Below are 21,054 nucleotides of genomic sequence, written 5' to 3' on the forward strand. Positions count from 1 at the left end.
ACGGCGGGATGTGTTACAGCCTGGATATACCTGCGTAAACACTCCGCTACTGAGTTAACATTGTCTCCAAATCATTTCAACCCCCCCAAAAATCTATGTGATGATGTTGAATCAACATGGAAAACCAATTGGATTTGCAAAAAGTTATCAACGTATGGGCATTTCTGATTCTTTTCACCAAACTTTTAACCTAAATCCAAATCAGGTGGACGTTGAACTGACACTGTGCCCAATGGGTTGAATTGACACTGTGCCCAGTGGGTTGAACTGACACTGTACCCAGTGGGTTGAATTGACACTGTACCCAGTGGGTTGAACTGACACTGTACCCATTGGGTTGAACTGACACTGTACCCAGTGGGTTGAACTGACACTGTACCCATTGGGTTGAACTGACACTGTACCCATTGGGTTGAACTGACACTGTACCCAGTGGGTTGAATTGACACTGTACCCAGTGGGTTGAATTAACACTGTGCCCAGTGGGTTGAATTGACACTGTGCCGAGTGGGTTGAATTAACACTGTACCCAGTGGGTTGAATTAACACTGTGCCCAGTGGGTTGAATTGACACTGTACCCATTGGGTTGAACTGACACTGTACCCATTGGGTTGAACTGACACTGTACCCAGTGGGTTGAATTAACACTGTGCCCAGTGGGTTGAATTGACACTGTACCCATTGGGTTGAACTGACACTGTACCCATTGGGTTGAACTGACACTGTACCCAGTGGGTTGAATTGACACTGTACCCAGTGGGTTGAATTAACACTGTGCCCAGTGGGTTGAATTGACACTGTACCCAGAGGGTTGAATTAACACTGTGCCCAGTGGGTTGAATTGACACTGTGCCGAGTGGGTTGAATTAACACTGTGCCCAGTGGGTTGAATTGACACTGTGCCGAGTGGGTTGAATTAACACTGTGCCCAGTGGGTTGAATTGACACTGTGCCGAGTGAGTTCCTTATAAACAAACACAGGTTGAAAGGCACTATTGCATAATAGCACAAAAGCATATGCTGTAAATAATGAAATATTCCATGTTTTCCACCATTAAAAAAAAACATATTTACAAAGATGTTTTGATTAAACATCAAATTTTCTACAAAGTTTAAATTTTTTGATTCACAGTACATTTTCTACAAAGTTTGAATAAGTCAACACACAAACAAACAAACTCAATAATACAGACGCCAACAGATGTTTCGGGAAGTCAGGAAGTAACAACATAAATAAACACATCGTCACAGGAGTATAACGTTACAAAATAACAAGGGAAGAAGAATTGGGCAAGGCAGCATAGAGGACCAAGTAACGTGCTATTGGAGTGCATAAAGACAACCTCCATAATCTAGAGATGAACAACATTCCACATGCATACAGTAGTCTAGGCTACTGACAGCCAAGACAACCCTCCATAATCTAGAGATGAACAACATTCCACATGCATACAGTAGTCTACGGACATAAAAGTCTGACAATAGTCTGTGCACTATAACCCTGAGATCAGTCTGTCATGGCCGTGGGCTCGGTGCCGTGGGCTCGGTGCCGTGGGCTCAGTGCCGTGGGCTCAGTACTTGAATTAGATCTGCATCTACTGCTTAATTAAAGGTCTCCATATTAAATCATTTCTGGGTAACAATTAAGTACTCTGGTTTATTTTAAATAGCAAAGAGCAATTTCTCAATAAATTAGTTTTGCTAGGACTCTCCGGGAGTGTTCTGAGTGGGGAGTGGAAATCTGAAAACTTGCTGTAATTGGCAGAGAGGTTTGTAACTTTCTTTCTTATTGGCCAATTAACAAATTTACGGTCTGTTGATGTCACCAGGCAGACCACAACTCCATCCAATCAAAACAGGCTGAAATGTCAGGGAGTCTTTTCAAAGAGCAATGACACTAAAAGGGCATTGTCGTCATTTTCACAATTTCACAGTATTATTCCAACCTTATAGTGTGGAAATACATATACATAAAACACAGGAACATCATGTTTTTGACTGCACTGGGCCTTTAAGTGCTGACTGCACATCTAGAATATTCACCCCTACAATCTGGTCGACTACACCAGTACTTTTAAGTTAAAATCAGAACCTAAAATGAGTACCAGCACCTCTATCTTTCCACTTCAAGTGCTGCATGCCATGGACCCGACCGTTCCATTTAGGTTTCATCGAGGGGGAATGGGTCGGACCACTGGGAGGGGTCCAGGAAGACAGAACATGTCCCACTGTAGATCCAGAGCCTTGGTAGGAAACACTCCACCTTCCAGCTGTTAGAAGCTCTGTTGTACACCTCCACCTCCACCCCGTAGTCCCCCTCCATGCCCTTCCAGTGACCCCCCGTTGCAAAGAGTTGACTGTCCAACGCCACCAGATCTCCGTTCTCATGGAGCATGTGCAGCAGCTGGACCTGGGGGAATACACAGGAGGAGAGGATGAATCAGTTCATCCATACATCCATAACCCTAACTCTAACCCCTAGCCCTAACCCTACCCTAACGCGAGCTCTAACCTCTAACCCGAATCTTACACTAACTATAATCCCTAACCCTAACTCTAACCCCTAGCCCTAACCCTACCCTAACGCTAGCTCTAACCTCTAACCCGACCCTTACACTAACTATAATCCCTAACCCTAACTCTAACCCCTAGCCCTAACCCTACCCTACCCTAACGCTAACTCTAACCTCTAACCCTACCCTTACGCTAACTATAAACCCTAACCCTAACCCCTAACTCTAACCCCTAACTCTAACACCTAACCCTAACCCCTAACGCTAACTCTAACCCCTAACCCTAACCCCTAACTCTAACCCCTAACCCTAACGCTAACTATAAACTCAAACCCCTAACGCTAACTCTAACCTCTAACCCTACCCTAATGCTAACTCTAACCCCTAACCCTACCCTAACTCTAACCCCTAACCCTAACCCTACCCTAACTCTAACCCATAACTCTAACCCCTAACCCTAACCCCTAACACTAACCCCTAACTCTAACCCCTAACTCTAACTCTAACCCCTAACTCTAACCCCTAAATCTAACCCCTAATTCTAACCCCTAACTATAATCCCTAACTCTAACTCTAACCCCTAACCCTAACTCTAACCCCTAACTCCTAACCCTAACCCTAACCCCTAACCCTAACTCTAACCCCTAACCCTAACTCTAAACCCTAACTCTAAACCCTAACCCTAACCCCTAACTCTAACCCCTAACTCTAACCCCTAACTATAACCCCTAACTCTAACTCCTAACCCTAACCCTAACCCCAAACCCTAACTCTAACCCCTAACCCTAACTCTAACCCCTAACCCTAACTCTAAACCCTAACCCTAACTCTAAACCATAACTCTAACCCCTAACCCTAAATCTAAACCCTAACCCTAACCCCTAACTCTAACCCCTAACTCTAACCCCTAACTCTAACTCTAACCCCTAACTCTAACTCTAACCCCTAACTCCTAACCCTAACCCTAACCCCAACTCTAACCCCTAACCCTAACTCTAACTCTAAACCCTAACTCTAAACCCTAACCCTAACTCTAAACCCTAACTCTAACTCCTAACCCCTAACCCTAACCCCTAACCCCTAACTCTAACTCTAACCCCTAACCCTAACCCCTAACCCCTAATCCTAACTCTAACCCCTAACCCTCCATAACCCTAACCCCTAACCCTAACTCTAACCCCTAACCCTAACTCTAAACCCTAACTCTAACCCCTAACCCTAACCCCTAACCCCTAACGCTAACTCTAACCCCTAACTCTAACTCTAAACCCCTAACCCTCCATAACCCTAACCCCTAACCCTAACTCTAACCCCTAACCCTAACTCTAACGCATAACCCTAACTCTAAACCCTAACTCTAAACCCTAACCCTAACCCCTAACCCTAACTCTAACCCCTAACCCCTAACTCTAACCCCTAACCCCTAACCCTAACTCTAACCCCTAACTCTAACCCCTAACCCCTAACTCTAACCCCTAACCCCTAACCCTACCGTAACGCTAGCTCTAACCCCTAACTCTAACTCTAACCCCTAACCCTCCATAACCCTAACCCCTAACCCTAACTCTAACCCCTAACCCTAACTCTAACGCATAACCCTAACTCTAAACCCTATCTCTTAACCCTAACCCTAACCCCTAACCCTAACTCTAACCCCTAACCCCTAACTCTAACCCCTAACCCCTAACCCTAACTCTAACCCCTAACTCTAACCCCTAACCCCTAACTCTAACCCCTAACCCCTAACCCTACCCTAACGCTAGCTCTAACCTCTAACCCGACCCTTACACTAACTATAATCCCTAACCCTAACTCTAACCCCTAGCCCTAACCCTACCCTAACGCTAGCTCTAACCTCTAACCCGACCCTTACACTAACTATAATCCCTAACCCTAACTCTAACCCCTAGCCCTAACCCTACCCTTCCCCTAACGCTAACTCTAACCTCTAACCCTACCCTTACGCTAACTATAAACCCTAACCCTAACCCCTAACTCTAACCCCTAACTCTAACACCTAACCCTAACCCCTAACGCTAACTCTAACCCCTAACCCTAACCCCTAACTCTAACCCCTAACCCTAACCCCTAACGCTAACTATAAACTCAAACCCCTAACGCTAACTCTAACCTCTAACCCTACCCTAATGCTAACTCTAACCCCTAACCCTAACCCTACCCTAACTCTAACCCCTAACCCTAACCCCTAACCCCTAACGCTAACTCTAACCCCTAACTCTAACTCTAACCCCTAACCCTCCATAACCCTAACCCCTAACCCTAACTCTAACCCCTAACCCTAACTCTAACGCATAACCCTAACTCTAAACCCTAACTCTAAACCCTAACTACCTAACCCCTAACCCTAACTCTAACCCCTAACCCCTAACTCTAACCCCTAACCCCTAACCCTAACTCTAACCCCTAACTCTAACTCCTAACTCTAACCCCTAACCCCTAACCCCTAACCCCTAACTCTAACCAATAACCCCTAACCCTAACCCCTAACCCTAACTCTAACCCCTAACCCAAACTCTAACCCCTAACCCTAACCCCTAACTCTAACCCCTAACTCTAACCCCTAACTCTTACCCCTAACTCTAACCCTAACTCTAACCCCTAACCCCTAACTCTAACCCCTAACTCTAACCCCTAACTCTAACCCCTAACCCTAACTCTAACCCCTAACCCCTAACTCTAACCCCTACCCTAACCCCTAACCCCTAACCCTAACCCCTAACCCCTAACCCTAACCCCTAACTCTAACTCTAACCCCTAACTCTAACTCTAACCCCTAACTCTAACCCCTAACTCTAACTCTAAACCCCTAACTCTAACCCCTATCTCTAACTCTTAACCCCTAACCCTAACCCTACCTCTAACTCTAACCCCTAACTCTAACCCCTAACTCTAACCCCTAACCCTAACTCTAACCCCTAACTCTAACCCCTAATTCTAACTCTAACCCCTAACTCTAAACCCTAACTCTAACCCCTAACCCTAACTCTAACCCCTAACTCTTACCCCTAACTCTAACTCTAACCTCTAATTCTAACCCCTAACCCCTAACCGCTAACCCTAACTCTAACCCCTAACCCCTAACTCTAACCCCTAACTCTAACTCTAACCCCTAACTCTAACCCCTAACTCTAAACCCCTAACTCTAACCCCTAACCCTAACCCCTATCTCTAACCCCTAACTCTAAACCCTAACTCTAACACCTAACTCTAACCCCTAACTCTAACACCTAACTCTACCCCCTAACTCTAACTCTAACCCCTAACTCTAACCCCTAACTCTAACTCTAACCCCTAACCCTAACCCCTAACTCTAACCCTAACTCTAACTCTAACCCCTAACCCCTAACCCCTAACTCTAACCCCTAACCCTAACTCTAACCCTAACTCTAACCCCTAACCCTAACTCTAACCCCTAACCCTAACTCTAATCAATAACCCCTAACCCTATCCCCTAACCCCTAACTCTAACCCCTAACCCTAACTCTAACCCCTAACCCTAACTCTAACCCCTTACCCTAACCCCTAACTCTAACCCCTAACTATAACCCCTAACTCTAACCCCTAACCCTAACCCTAACGCTAACTCTAACCCCTAACCCCTAACCCTAACCCCTAACCCCTAACCCTAACTATAACCCCGAACCCTAACTCTAACCCCTAACTCTAACCCCTAACTCTAACCCCTAACTCTAACTCTAACCCCTAATCCTAACCCCTAACTCTAACCCCTAACTCTAACCCCTAACTCTAACCCCTAACTCTAACCCCTAACTCTAAACCCTAACTCTAACCCCTAACTCTAACCCTAACCCCTAACTCTAACCCCTAAATCTAACCCCTAACTCTAACTCTAACCCCTAACCCTAACCCCTAACACTAACCCCTAACCCCTAACACTAACCCCTAACTCTAACCCCTAACTCTAACCCCTAACTCTAACCCCTAACTCTAACCCCTCACTCTAACCCCTAACTCTAACTCTAACCCCTAACTCCAACCCCTAACTCTAACCCCTAACTCTAACCCCTAACTCTAACCCCTACCCCTAACTCTAACCCCTAACTCTAACCCCTATCCCTAACCCCTAACCCTAACCCCTAACCCTAACCCCTAACTCTAACCCCTAACTCTAACCCCTAACTCTAACCCCTAACTCTAACCCCTCACTCTAACCCCTAACTCTAACCCCTAACTCTAACCCCTAACTCTAACCCCTAACTCTAATCCCTAACTCTAATCCCTAACTCTAACCCCTAACTCTAACCCCTAACCCTAACCCCTAACCCTAACTCTAACCCTACCCTAACTCTAACTCTAAACCCCTAACTCTAACCCCTAACCCCTACTCTAACCCCTAACTCTAACCCCTAACTCTAACCCCTAACTCTACCCCTAACTCTAACCCTAACTCTAACCCCTAACCCATAACTCTAACCCCTAACTCTAACCCCTAACCCTAACTCTAACCCCTAACTCTAACCGCTACCCCTAACCCCTAACTCTAACCCCTAACCCTAACCCCTAACCCCTAACCCTAACCCCTAACTCTAACTCTAACCCCTAACTCTAACCCCTAACTCTAACTCTAACCCCTAACTCTAACCCCTATCTCTAACTCTAACCCCTAACCCTAACCCCTAACTCTAACTCTAACCCCTAACTCTAACCCCTAACCCTAACTCTAACCCCTAACTCTTACCCCTAACCCTAACTCTAACCCCTAACCCTAACACCTAACTCTAACCCCTAACTCTAACTCTAACCCCTAACCCTAACCCCTAACTCTAACCTCTAATTCTAACCCCTAACCCCTAACCGCTAACCCTAACTCTAACCCCTAACCCCTAACTCTAACCCCTAACTCTAACTCTAACCCCTGACTCTAACCCCTAACTCTAACCCCTAACTCTAACCCCTAACCCTAACCCCTATCTCTAACCCCTAACTCTAAACCCTAACTCTAACACCTAACTCTAACCCCTAACTCTAACTCTAACTCCTAACTCTAACCCCTAACTCTAACTCTAACCCCTAACCCTAACCCCTAACTCTAACCCCTAACTCTAACTCTAACCCCTAACCCTAACCCCTAACTCTAACCCCTAACCCCTAACTCTAACCCCTAACTCTAACTCTAACCCCTAACTCTAACCCCTAACTCTAACCCCTAACTCTAACCCCTAACCCTAACCCCTATCTCGAACCCCTAACTCTAAACCCTAACTCTAACACCTAACTCTAACCCCTAACTCTAACTCTAACCCCTAACTCTAACCCCTAACCCTAACTCTAACCCCTAACCCTAACTCTAACCCCTAACCCCTAACCCCTAACTCTAACCCCTAACTCTAACCCCTAACCCTAACCGCTAACGCTAACTCTAACCCCTAACTCTAACGCTAACTCTAACCCCTAACCCCTAACCCTAACCCCTAACCCTAACCCCTAACCCTAACTATAACCCCGAACCCTAACTCTAACCCCTAACTCTAACCCCTAACTCTAACTCTAACCCCTAACTCTAACCCCTAACTCTAACCCCTAACTCTAACCCCTAACTCTAACCCCTAACTCTAACCCCTAACTCTAACTCTAACTCTAACCCCTAACTCTAACCCCTACCCCTAACTCTAACCCCTAACTCTAACCCCTAACCCTAACCCCTAACCCTAACCCCTAACTCTAACCCCTCACTCTAACCCCTCACTCTAACCCCTAACTCTAACCCCTAACTCTAACCCCTAACCCTAACCCCTAACCCTAACTCTAACCCCTAACTCTAACTCTAACCGCTACCCCTAACCCCTAACTCTAACCCTTAACCCTAACCCCTAACCCCTAACCCTAACCCCTAACTCTGACCCCTAACCCTAACCCCTAACCCTAACCCCTAACTCTAACCCCTAACTCTAAACCCTACCCCTAACTCTAACCCCTAACTCTAACCCCTATCCCTAACCCCTAACCCCTAACCCTAACCCCTAACTCTAACCCCTAACTCTAACCCCTAACTCTAACCCCTAACTCTAACCCCTCACTCTAACCCCTCACTCTAACCCCTCACTCTAACCCCTAACTCTAACTCTAACCCCTAACTCTAACCCCTATCTCTAACCCCTAACTCTAACCCCTACCCCTAACTCTATCCCCTAACTCTAACCCCTATCCCTAACCCCTAACCCCTAACCCTAACCCCTAACATTAACCCCTAACTATAACCCCTAACTCTAACCCCTCACTCTAACCCCTCACTCTAACCCCTAACTCTAACTCTAACCCCTAACTCTAACCCCTAACTCTAACCCCTAACCCTAACCCCTAACCCTAACTCTAACCCCTAACTCTAACTCTAACCCCTAACCCCTAACTCCTAACTCTAACCCCTAACCCCTAACCCCTAACTCTAACCCCTAACCCCTAACTCTAACCCCTAACTCTAACCCCTAACCCCTAATCCCTAACTCTAACCCCTAACTCTAACCCCTAACCCCTAACCCTAACCCCTAACCCTAACTCTAACCCCTAACCCTAACTCTAACCCCTAACCCTAACTCTAACCCCTAACCCTAACCCCTAACTCTAACCCCTAACCCCTAACTCTAACCCCTAACTCTAACCCCTAACTCTAACCCTAACTTTAACCCCTAACCCCTAACTCTAACTCTAGCCCCTAACTCTAACCCCTAACTCTAACTCTAACCCCTAACTCTAACTCTAGCCCCTAACTCTAACCCCTTCCTCTAACTCTAACCCCTAACCCACCTTCTGCCACATGTTAGCCAGTGGGTCATAGCAGTAAACCTTCTTAGTGTTGTCCGCGATCAGGTAGATGAGCCCCTCCACTGAGACACAGCGAGGAGAGGACAGGTACTTGGGGATGAAGGGAGAGCAGATGATACTCCACCCATCTTGGGGACAGAGAGGCACAACGGGGCAAAGATATGAGATAGGATCTGATGAGAATCTGAGAAGTGTTGTAACCTAACTAGCTTTTCCTTTAATTCTTACTAAAACTGTTTTTGTTTTTTTGAATACTGAACAAAGGTAAAGATATGAATCTGAACAACACACATCTGAGAGGTAGGCGAGGTGTTTCATTACGCTGACAACAGACCTCAAATGGATCTGAAAAGGATACTGTTTTGACCACCATTTACTGCAACATTTCTAAAGTGATAATCAATTATTGGGGAATCATGAATCGGGGATCAATTCCCTTTCAATTTAGTAAAATTCAAGACGTGAACGTGAAAATGGAATCGACCCCCCCCCCCCAAAAAAAACACTGGTTACGGCTCCATGTTGTGAGCATATTAACCTACGTGATGCTCCATACCGTTCCTACCTACCTATAACAGGATTGTAGCACTGCAGAGTCAAGGCGTTGTACTTAACAGCACAGGAGCCTATCACGTATAGTTTACCATGGCAGGCAGTCGCTGTGAAGTTTGTGACATATTTCACTGCAGGGCATGTTCGGGCCCAGGTGTCATTGTATGGGTCATAGTGCTCAATGTCTACAAAGTCCATTGTAGTGCCTGTGGAGAGAAAACACTGGTGTTTAACTGACCCGACCAATGTTGAGAAAAAAAAAACGTCAACTTATTATGACAAAGTATATCTATCGCTGTAGATCAGGCAGGCTGCAGAGGTTTACAGGTCTGTACAGTGTAGAGAATTAGTCTAGATCTAATCGGTCTACTTCCTATTGGTCTAACTCCTATTGTTCTAGTTCCTATAGGTCTAGTTCCTTTTGGTCTAGTTCCTATTGGTCTAGTTCTTATCGGTCTAGTTTCTATTGGTCTAGTTCCTATTGGTCTAGTTCTTATCGGTCTAGTTCCTATTGGTCTAGTTCCTATTGGTCTAGTTCCTATTGGTCTAGTTCTTATCGGTCTAGTTCCTCTTGGTCTAGTTCGTATTGGTCTAGTTCCTATTGGTCTAGTTCCTATTGGTCTAGTTCCTATTGGTCTAGTTCCTATTGGTCTAGTTCTTATCGGTCTAGTTCCTATTGTTCTAGTTCCTATTGGTCTAGTTCCTATTGTTCTAGTTCCTATTGTTCTAGTTCCTATTGGTCTAGTTCTTATCGGTTTAGTTCCTATAGGTCTAGTTCCTATTGGTCTAGTTCTTATCGGTTTAGTTCCTATAGGTCTAGTTCCTATTGGTCTAGTTCCTATTGTTCTAGTTCCTATTGGTCTAGTTCTTATCGGTTTAGTTCCTATTGGTCTAGTTCCTATTGTTCTAGTTCCTATTGGTCTAGTTCCTATTGGTCTAGTTCCTATTGTTCTAGTTCCTATTGGTCTAGTTCTTATCGGTCTAGTTCCTATTGTTCTAGTTCCTATTGGTCTAGTTCTTATCGGTTTAGTTCCTATAGGTCTAGTTCCTATTGGTCTAGTTCCTATAGGTCTAGTTCCTATTGTTCTAGTTCCTATTGGTCTAGTTCCTATTGTTCTAGCTCCTATTGGTCTAGTTCCTATTGTTCTAGTTCCTATTGTTCTAGCTCCTATTGGTCTAGTTCCTATTGTTCTAGTTCCTATTGTTCTAGTTCCTATTGGTCTAGTTCCTATTGTTCTAGCTCCTATTGGTCTAGTTCCTATTGTTCTAGTTCCTATTGTTCTAGTTCCTATTGGTCTAGTTCCTATTGTTCTAGTTCCTATTGTTCTAGTTCCTATTGGTCTAGTTCCTATTGTTCTAGTTCCTATTGGTCTAGCTCCTATTGGTCTGTAATAGAGTTCCTATAGGTATATTATATGTATATTATAGCTCTATTATAGGTCTGTTATAGCTCTATTATAGGTCTATTATAGGTCTGTTATAGGTCTAGTTCTTATAGGTCTATTATAGGTCTATTATAGGTCTGTTATAGGTCTATTATAGGTCTATTATAGGTCTATTATAGGTCTATTATAGGTCTAGTTCCTATAGGTCTATTATAGGTCTAGTTCTTATAGGTCTATTATAGGTCTATTATAGGTCTAGTTCCTATAGGTCTATTATAGGTCTAGTTCCTATAGCTCTATTATAGGTCTATTATAGGTCTAGTTCCTATAGGTCTATTATAGGTCTATTATAGGTCTATTATAGGTCTATTATAATTATAGGTCTAGTTCTTATAGGTCTATTATAGGTCTATTATAGGTCTATTATAGGTCTAGTTCCTATAGCTCTATTATAGGTCTATTATAGGTCTAGTTCCTATAGCTCTATTATAGGTCTATTATAGGTCTATTATAGGTCTAGTTCTTATAGGTCTATTATAGGTCTATTATAGGTCTATTATATGTCTATTATAGGTCTATTATAGGTCTATTATAGGTCTATTATAGGTCTGTTATAGGTCTATTATAGGTCTATTATATGTCCGTTATAGGTCTATTATAGGTCTATTATAGGTCTGTTATAGGTCTATTATAGGTCTATTATAGGTCTGTTATAGGTCTATTATAGGTATATTATTAGTCTGTTATAGGTCTGTTATAGGTCTGTTATAGGTCTGTTATAGGTCTGTTATAGGTCTATTATAGGTATGTTATAGGTCTGTTATAGGTCTGTTATAGGTCTGTTATAGGTCTATTATAGGTCTGTTATAGGTCTGTTATAGGTCTGTTATAGGACTGTTATAGGTCTGTTATAGGTCTGTTATAGGTCTAGTTCCTATAGTTCCTATTTCTCTCTTTCCTCCGATGACGTATATCTCTCCGCTGAGGGCTGCTGAGGTGTGGTTAGTCCGGGGCCGGAGCATGGGAGCCACCGTCACCCACCGTCCTTCTCTGGTGATGTACTTCCAGGTCTCTGTGGTCGACCAGGTGTTGGATTGGGAACCCCTCGAGCCCCCTAGGATGAGGGAGGGAGAGAGGGAGGGAGGGAGGGAAGGAGGGAGGGGAGGGAGGGAGGGAGGGAGGGAGGGAGGGAGGGAGGGAGGGAGGGAGGGAGGGAGGGAGGGAGGGAGGGAGGGAGGGAGGGAGGGAGGGAGGGAGGGAGGGAGGGAGGGAGGGATGAAGGGATGGATGGATGGAGGGATGAAGGGATGGATGGATGGATGGATGGATGGAGGAGGGAGGGAGGGAGGGAGGGAGGGAGGGAGGGAGGGAGGGAGGGAGGGAGGGAGGGAGGGAGGGAGGGAGGGAGGGAGGGAGGGAGGGAGGGAGGGAGGGATACTGGATGCATCAATTATGTCTATCCAGAAGCACCCAGCACACTGCAACTATTGGAGGAATACTTTCGTTCTATGTATTTATTTTATGCATTTACAAATGTATTTTTTCAAATAAAGTGCCCTAAATAAAAGCCAACCGACCTGTGACATAAACGTCATTATTCAAAGAGACCACAGAGTATCCGTACTTGTTGTGGTTGGGGAAGACTGGCAGCTCATACCACTGTTCTGTAGAGAGAGAGAGAGAGAGAGAGAGAGATGATAATGTTATTCATAGCACTGTTCTGTAGAGACATGACCATGTTATTCATATCACTACTCTGTAGAGAGAGAGACACGATAATGTTATTCATACCACTGTTCTGTAGAGAGAGAGAGAGAGAGAGAGAGAGAGAGAGAGAGAGGTGATAATGTTATTCATACCACTACTCTGTAGAGAGGCATGATAATGTTATTCATACCACTGTTCTGTAGAGACAGAGAGAGAGAGGTGATAATGTTATTCATACCACTACTCTGTAGAGACATGATAATGTTATTCATACCACTGTTCTGTAGAGACATGATAATGTTATTCATACCACCACTCTGTAGAGACATGATCATGTTATTCTTACCACTACTCTGTAGAGACATGATAATGTTATTCATACCACTGTTCTGTAGAGACATGATCATGTTATTCATACCACTACTCTGTAGAGACACGATAATGTTATTCATATCACTACTCTGTAGAGAGACATGATCATGTTATTCATACCACTACTCTGTAGAGACATGATAATGTTATTCATACCACCACTCTGTAGAGACATGATCATGTTATTCTTACCACTACTCTGTAGAGACATGATAATGTTATTCATACCACCACTCTGTAGAGACATGATCATGTTATTCTTACCACTACTCTGTAGAGACATGATAATGTTATTCATACCACTACTCTGTAGAGACATGATCATGTTATTCATACCACTGTTCTGTAGAGACATGATCATGTTATTCATACCACTACTCTGTAGAGACACGATAATGTTATTCATATCACTACTCTGTAGAGAGACATGATCATGTTATTCATACCACTACTCTGTAGAGACATGATAATGTTATTCATACCACTGTTCTGTAGAGACATGATCATGTTATTCATATCACTACTCTGTAGAGAGAGAGAGGTGATAACGTTATTCATACCACTGTTCTGTAGAGACACGATAATGTTATTCATACCACTGTTCTGTAGAGACATGATAATGTTATTCATACCACTGTTCTGTAGAGACATGATTATGTTATTCATACCACTGTTCTGTAGAGACATGATAATGTTATTCATACCACTGTTCTGTAGAGACATGATAATGTTATTCATACCACTGTTTTTTAGAGACATGATAATGTTATTCATACCACTGTTCTGTAGAGACATGATAATGTAATTCATACCACTGTTCTGTAGAGACATGATCATGTAATTCATACCACTGTTCTGTAGAGACATGATAATGTTATTCATACCACTGTTCTGTAGAGACATGATAATGTTATTCATTTTTTCATTTCACCTTTATTTAACCAGGTAGGCCAGTTGAGAACAAGTTCTCATTTACAACGGCGACCTGGCCAAGATAAAGCAAAGCAGTTCGACAGATACAACAACACAGAGTTACACATGGAATAAACAAACGTACAGTCAATAACACAATATAAAAAGTCTTTATACAGCGTGTGCAAATGGCGTGAGGAGGTAAGGCAATAAATAGGCCCTAGTAGCGAAGCAATTACAATTTCTCAGATTAACACTGGAGTGATAGATGAGCAGATGATGATGTGCAAGTAGAGATACTGGTGTGCAAAATAGAAAAAGGAAATAAAAACAATATGGGGATGAGGTAGGTAGATTGGATGGGCTATTTACAGATGGGCTGTGTGCAGCTGAAGCAATAGGTAAGCTGCTCGGAAAGCTGATGTTTAAAGTTAGTGAGGGAGATGTAAGTCTCCAACTTCAGCAATTTTTTGCAATTTGTTCCAGTCATTGGCAGCAGAGAACTGGAAGGAAAGGCAGCCAAAGGAGGTGTTGGCTTTGAGGATGACCAGTGTGATATACCCGCTGGAGCGTGTGCTGCGTGTGGGTGTTGTTATGGTGACCAGTGAGCTGAGATAAGGCGGAGCTTTACCTAGCATAGACTTATAGATGACCTGGAGCCAGTGGATTTGGCGACGAATATGTAGCGAGGGTCAGCCGACGAGAGCATACAGGTCGCAGTGGTGGGTTGTATATGGGACTTTGATGACAATGCGGATGGCACTGTGATAGACTGCAGTTTGCTGAGTAGAGTGTTGGAGGCTATTTTGTAAATTACATCGCCCAAGTCGAGGATCGGTAGGATAGTCAGTTTTACGAGGGTATGTTTGCAGTGTGAGTGAAGGAGGCTTTGTTGCTAAATAGGAAGCCAATTCTAGATTTAATTTTGGATTGGAGCTGTTTAATATGAGTCTGGAAAGAGTGTTTACAGTCTAGCCACACACCGAGGTATTTGTAGATGTCCACATATTCTAAGTCAGAACCGTCCAGAGTAGTGATGCTGGTCGGGCGGGCAGTGTGGGCAGCAATCATTTGAAGAGTATGCATTTAGTTTTACTAGCGTTTAAGAACAGTTGGAGGCCACAGAAGGAGTGTTGTATGGCGTTGAAGCTCGTTTGGAGGTTTGTTAACACAGTGTCCAAAGAAGGGCCAGATGTATACAGAATGGTGTCGTCTGCGTAGAGGTGGATCAGGGAATCACCTGCAGCAAGAGCGACATCACTGATATATACATAGAAAGAAGTCGGCCCGAGAATTGAACCCTGAGGCACCCCCATAGAGACTGCCAGAGGTCCGGACAACAGACCCTCCGATTTGACACACTGAACTCTATCTGAGAAGTAGGTGGTGAACCAGGCGAGACAGTCATTTGAGAAACCAAGGCTGTTGAGTCTGCCGATAACAATACGATGATTGACAGAGTCGAAAGCCTTGGCCAGGTCGATGAAGACGGCTGCACAGTACTGTCTTTTATCGATGGCGGTTATGATATCGTTTAGTACCTTGAGTATGGCTGAGGTGCACCCGTGACCAGCTCGGAAACCGGATTGCACTGCGGAGAAGGTTCGGTGGGATTTGAAATGGTCAGTGATCTGTTTGTTAACTTGGCGTTCGAAGACTTTAGAAAGGCAGGGTAGAATAGATATAGGTCTGTAGCAGTTTGGGTCTAGAGTGTCACCCCCTTGGAAGAGGGGGATGACTGCGGCAGCTTTCCAATCTTTAGGGATCTCGGATGATACGAAAGAGAGGTTGAACAGACCTGTAATAGGGGTTGCAACAATGGCGGTGGATAATTTTAGAAGGAGAGGGTCCAGATTGTCTATCCCAGCTGATTTGTACTGGTCCAGGTTTTGCAGCTCTTTCAGAACATCTGCTATCTGGATTTGGGTGAAGGAGAAGCTGGGAGGCTTGGTGCCGGGGGTGCAGAGCTGTTGGCCAGGGTAGGGGTAGCCAGGAGGAAAGCATGGCCAGCCCTGCTGGTCGAGGGCACGCCACTATCTGGAGTGAACCAAGTGAACCAAATCTGTTCTTAGTTCTACATTTTTTTTAAAGGGGCATGCTTATTTACTCTGTAGAGAGAGAGACATGATAATGTTATTCTTAGCACTGTTCTGTAGAGAGACATGATAATCACAACATGCACATTATTTATAGGGTCTTTGCTGGGTGGACACTAGCCTGGTCCCAGATCGGTTTGTGTTGTCTTGTCAACTCCTATGGTCATTACCTAGCCTGGCCCCAGATCTGTTTGTGTTGTCTTGTCCACTACTATGGTCATTACCTAGCCTGGTCCCAGGTCTGTTTGTGTTGTCTTGTCCACTACTATGGTCATTACCTAGCCTGGTCCCAGATCTGTTTGTCTTGTCTTGTCCACTGCTATGGTCATTACCTAGCCTGGTCCCAGATCTGTTTGTGTAGTCTTGTCAACTCCTATGGTCATTACCTAGCCTGGCCCCAGATCTGTTTGTGTTGTCTTGTCAACTCCTCATTGTCACATGACAAATTTCGCCAGACAGCACAAACAGATCTGGGATCAGGTTATAGGAACACAGATGCTCAGAACACATGGGCGAGGAAGAGGAAGATGAGGTGGAAGAGGAACATTACGTGTCTTAGGGTTGTAGAAGCCACAGTTTCCGGGCAGCAGCCTGGGGTCTCTGTCTTCATCATCATCATCTTCGTCATCTGAGTCGTCCAGCGAGCGTCCTCCCATCACGAATAACACCTCCTCCAGGTTGGGTTGGGGACTCGGGCTGCCAGTCTGGACCACATCTCCTGGCTTCACGTCCATTTTCTACACAAAGACGGTGATTTGGAAATGTTGGGAAATATGGAAGTTCTCTCTGCCCTGATAAAACTTAAGGTTCCGGTTTCCCAGACACAGATCAAGCCTCGACTCTGGAATAAAAAATAAACTCAATGTAGAACCTCCATTCAAAGTGTATTTGAGTAAAGGACTAGGCTTATTGGTGGTTGGAAAACTGGACCATTAAGTATAAAAGATGAAAACATTGGTACTTTATTATCTTGTTCATTTACCTCTCTGCATACCCTCTCCACCACCTCCACACAGCTGAGAGAGGCTAGAACCAGGCTGTCCTTCATTAGGGTGTTAGTGAGGTAGTCAGGGGACAGGAGGGCCAGGCGGGTCAGCCCCAGAAGCTCTGGGAGGTGGGGGAGTCGGGACTCTTGGTGGTGTCTCACCCAGGCCAGGGCTGCCTCCACACGGGTACACTCTGTCCTGGTCTGTAGCCTCTCGTTGGACAGACACGCCACTAACCTCTCCTTCTCCAGCAGAGGAAACTCCTCCCAGCGCTGTACGGCCTCAAAGTTCTCCAGAAGGAATCCCCAAGCCTTTGCTACCACCTCGGGACAGCCGTGTACCTCCCCGAACTCCAGGATCCCCAGGCAGTTGGTGGCATCGATCTGGTGCTGGAGATAACGGCTGCACACAGTCCGGACCGCCTGGAACTGTAGCTGACTGGACGTGCGTATCAGGCCCTCCACGTTTCCCTGGTTTATGGTGAGTTTCCCTGTGTAGCAGAAGTCTAGAAGGGAAGCCATTATGTCAGGATCCACACCGTGCAGCTCCACACGGGCCGCGATGCTCTCCACAAAGTCCCCGGAGAACATGGAGTGGAAGTAGACGCTGCAGAGCGCCAGGACGGCCCGGTGACAGGGGAAGTCGCGGCCGCCCGCTTCCAGAGTCACGTCCACTAGTTTGGGGTTGCAGCAGAGGGAGCGTAGCCCCTCCAGGATGCTCTGGGGGTGGGAGGCAAGGCAAAAGTCCAGATCGTCCACATTACGCACCATGGTGACCACGACACTTCTGATCTCTAACCACTTATTCTGTTTCAGAGCCCCGGCCCAAACAGCTGCTGTCAATGTTACCTACAAGAAGAGAGATGAGGGATGAGATTTCTCTGACAAAACTTAATCTTCAAGGGTCCGTTTCCACGAAGAGCATCTCTGGGTAAGAATGCTGATCTTCAGGATCAAGTTCCACCCCCCCCCCTCTCTCTCGTTCATAATGATTTTTTTTTTTTTTTAAGGCAAAACTGCATTCCTACTCAGAGACGCTTTGTGAATACGGACCCGGGGATGACAACTGCAGTGGCCTGAGAGCGGTTTTGCTTGGTCATTCAAGTTCAGTACGGTCAAATGGTGCGAATTACACGTCATGTTTATTCATAGAACACTTACAACAACCAACAAGCTCGGGAACACAGGTGGTTGCAAAAGGCTGTTAATCTGTCGAGTTCATAATATCAACTTGTTACTTTGAAGCTGATTTTCAAAAGAAATGAAACATAAACCAAATTAAAGTTATTTCCTACCCCTAGAGTGTTGTTAAAATTTGTTTGCAGCTTTCAAATTTGACTACAAGAGAGAGAAAGAAAGAGAGAACAAACCAAAAAAATTATTGAAAAAAAAACTAAATCAACAACTTATTTGGAAATAATGAAACATTTATACAGAGTGGATGTGGATCTGACTTTTTGGGGGATCTTTAATCCACCGACTAAAAGAAGCAGAACTTCCTGAAGCGTCTGATGGCCCCTACGTCATAAACTAGCTAGCTGGGATGGGCTCATCAGGACCACTGATTGAATCCAATCCAGCCCTCAGGCAACTCAGGCAACTCAGGAAACTAAGGCAACTCAGGCAACTCAGGCAACTAAGGCAACTCAGGCAACTCAGGCAACTCAGGCAACTCAGGAAACTCAGGAAACTCAGACAACTCAGGCAACTAAGGGCAACTCAGGAAACTAAGGCAACTAAGGCAACTAAGGCAACTCAGGCAACTAAGGCAACTCAGGCAACTCAGGCAACTAAGGCAACTCAGGCAACTAAGGCAACTCAGGCAACTCAGGCAACTCAGGCAACTCAGGCAACTCAGGCAACTAAGGCAACTCAGGCAACTCAGGCAACTAAGGCAACTCAGGCAACTAAGGCAACTCAGGCAACTCAGGCAACTAAGGCAACTCAGGCAACTCAGGCAACTCAGGCAACTCAGGCAACTCAGGCAACTCAGGCAACTCAGGCAACTAAGGCAACTCAGGCAACTCAGGCAACTAAGGCAACTCAGGCAACTCAGGCAACTAAGGCAACTCAGGCAAAGTTAGATCAAGCTGATGCAATGTCTGCAAGATCACATCATGATCATATACATAATTCTACATAACAAAACCGCTTATAAGTGCATGGTATAACGTTACTGTGTGGACTAAACTCAAACAGTGCACGCCACTAGGCAAAATACACAGGTAAGGCTATGCCTCAGTTTAAATTGGTGGGCTGAAGCTGAAAAACATGAAGTTGATGATCCCTGTCAAGGGAGGAGTAGATTTTTTGTATATGACAGTAAAACATTTTTATGATGACTATAAAATGAGTTGGCACCTGCAATTCTTTAAACACTGTACGTCATTCAAAACAACACTGTACGTCATTCAGAACAACACTGTACGTCATTCAAAACAACACTGTACATAATTCAAAACCAACATCTAAGATCTAAGTGCATTACTGAGAAGGGTTTATAACTTAAAGAATAACAATCACGATTGAATGCGTTTATTTTTTTGTCTTATGGTAATGTTATGCTATTTTATTCGGTTCTGTTATGAAGAATACTGCGATCGTTATGTGAGATCCTGCAGACATTGATTTCAGCTTTAATCTAACTTTATTAAATGAGCACCATTGGCCTGAGTAGCCTGTTCTCTGTAGACAATATAGACATGCACAGAACGTGATTCACACATGCCCAGAATCTTCGGGAAGTTTCGGATATTTTAGTCGTGGATTAAAGATCCCGAAAAAGTCAGATCAGCAGCCACGGCCCCCAATTTAAAACACAAAATAGTTTGTGAGATTTTAACACCTAGGCCTCAATGTAGAGCCACGCAGTGAAAGATCACAAGCTTTGTGAAAACCTTTATATAGTATGTGTAATTTCATAACATTTCCTTTCTATCCTAGGAGAGTTAAACATGAAAGTTTTTTTTTATATAAAAGTTCAAATACATTTCTAAACTCCAGTGTCATAATTAAGTCCATTGCATTCTGTTTACGTGGCAACAACAGTCACCGAGCTAGCTGCTCCCTCCGGCCCACACTAAATTACATTTCCTATCTTCAAATAGGAGAAAAGAAATCAAAGACTTACCAGAGAGGGTAACTAAAGGGAATAATTGCTCATATTTCCGGTAAATGGAGTGTGTGGTTCAGAGAGAGGCCAGGAAGAACAACATGTAGTTGGCAGTATGGAGGACAACTGTTAGAGCCAAGTCATTGGGCAATACTACTTCGGCTAAATAGCACCCTATTCCCTATGTAGTGCACTATTTTGGACCAGAGCATTATGGAGGCTAGTGTACCATTGAGGCAGCAGCTGCTGGTCTTTCAGAAGGCTATTTTTAGGATGGCCAAAGACTCGGGACTAAAGTCAGATTCCAAACAGCATGGTGGTTTTCAACACACTCCACACCTGCTGTTAAAGGGACACACACACAGACAGATATACAGTGCCTTGCGAAAGTATTCGGCCCCCTTGAACTTTGCGGTCTTTTGCCACATTTCAGGCTTCAAACATAATGATATAAAACTGTATTTTTTTGTGAAGAATCAACAACAAGTGGGACACAATCATGAAGTGGAACAACATTTATTGGATATTTCAAACTTTTTTAACAAATCAAAAACTTGGGCGTGCAAAATTATTCAGCCCCTTTACTTTCAGTGCAGCAAACTCTCTCCAGAAGTTCAG

At 44.5% G+C, this 21,054-nt stretch overlaps 1 protein-coding gene across 3 annotated transcripts; it reads right to left on the bottom strand.

Moving 5' to 3' along the window:
• Positions 1-1,100: 1,100 nt before the first annotated feature.
• Positions 1,101-20,587, bottom strand: klhl30 (kelch-like family member 30). Of its 3 annotated transcripts, XM_031822326.1 has the most exons (9): positions 20,455-20,587; positions 18,620-18,662; positions 17,322-18,173; positions 16,890-17,076; positions 12,830-12,916; positions 12,211-12,366; positions 9,885-10,073; positions 9,298-9,443; positions 1,101-2,411 (listed from the first exon to the last, which is right to left on the bottom strand). In XM_031822326.1, exons 3-9 carry the CDS (start codon positions 18,093-18,095, stop codon positions 2,163-2,165), a joined length of 1,788 nt encoding a protein of 595 aa, XP_031678186.1. In that variant the 5' UTR covers positions 18,096-18,173; positions 18,620-18,662; positions 20,455-20,587; the 3' UTR covers positions 1,101-2,162. The 3 variants fall into 3 exon arrangements, with proteins under 3 accessions (XP_031678186.1, XP_031678187.1, XP_031678185.1); XM_031822327.1 differs by lacking the exon at positions 18,620-18,662 and having other exon boundaries at positions 9,337-9,443; XM_031822325.1 differs by lacking the exon at positions 18,620-18,662.
• Positions 20,588-21,054: the final 467 nt, after the last annotated feature.

This window comes from Oncorhynchus kisutch, linkage group LG4 (assembly GCF_002021735.2).
Source record: "Oncorhynchus kisutch isolate 150728-3 linkage group LG4, Okis_V2, whole genome shotgun sequence".
NCBI classification, from domain to species: Eukaryota; Metazoa; Chordata; class Actinopteri; order Salmoniformes; family Salmonidae; genus Oncorhynchus; species Oncorhynchus kisutch.

What these genes read in the sequence shown, in the direction of transcription:
- klhl30 (XM_031822325.1), bottom strand. Translation starts at nt 18,095, where the DNA reads ATGGTGCGTAATGTGGACGATCTGGACTTTTGCCTTGCCTCCCACCCC. An exon ending in AGAGATATACGTCATCGGAG is followed by an intron (nt 10,074 to 12,210) that starts GAAAGAGAGAAA and finishes TTCTCTCCACAG; the next exon opens with GCACTACAATGGACTTTGTA. An exon ending in TGGCTAACATGTGGCAGAAG is followed by an intron (nt 2,412 to 9,297) that starts GTGGGTTAGGGG and finishes GTATTCCCCCAG; the next exon opens with GTCCAGCTGCTGCACATGCT.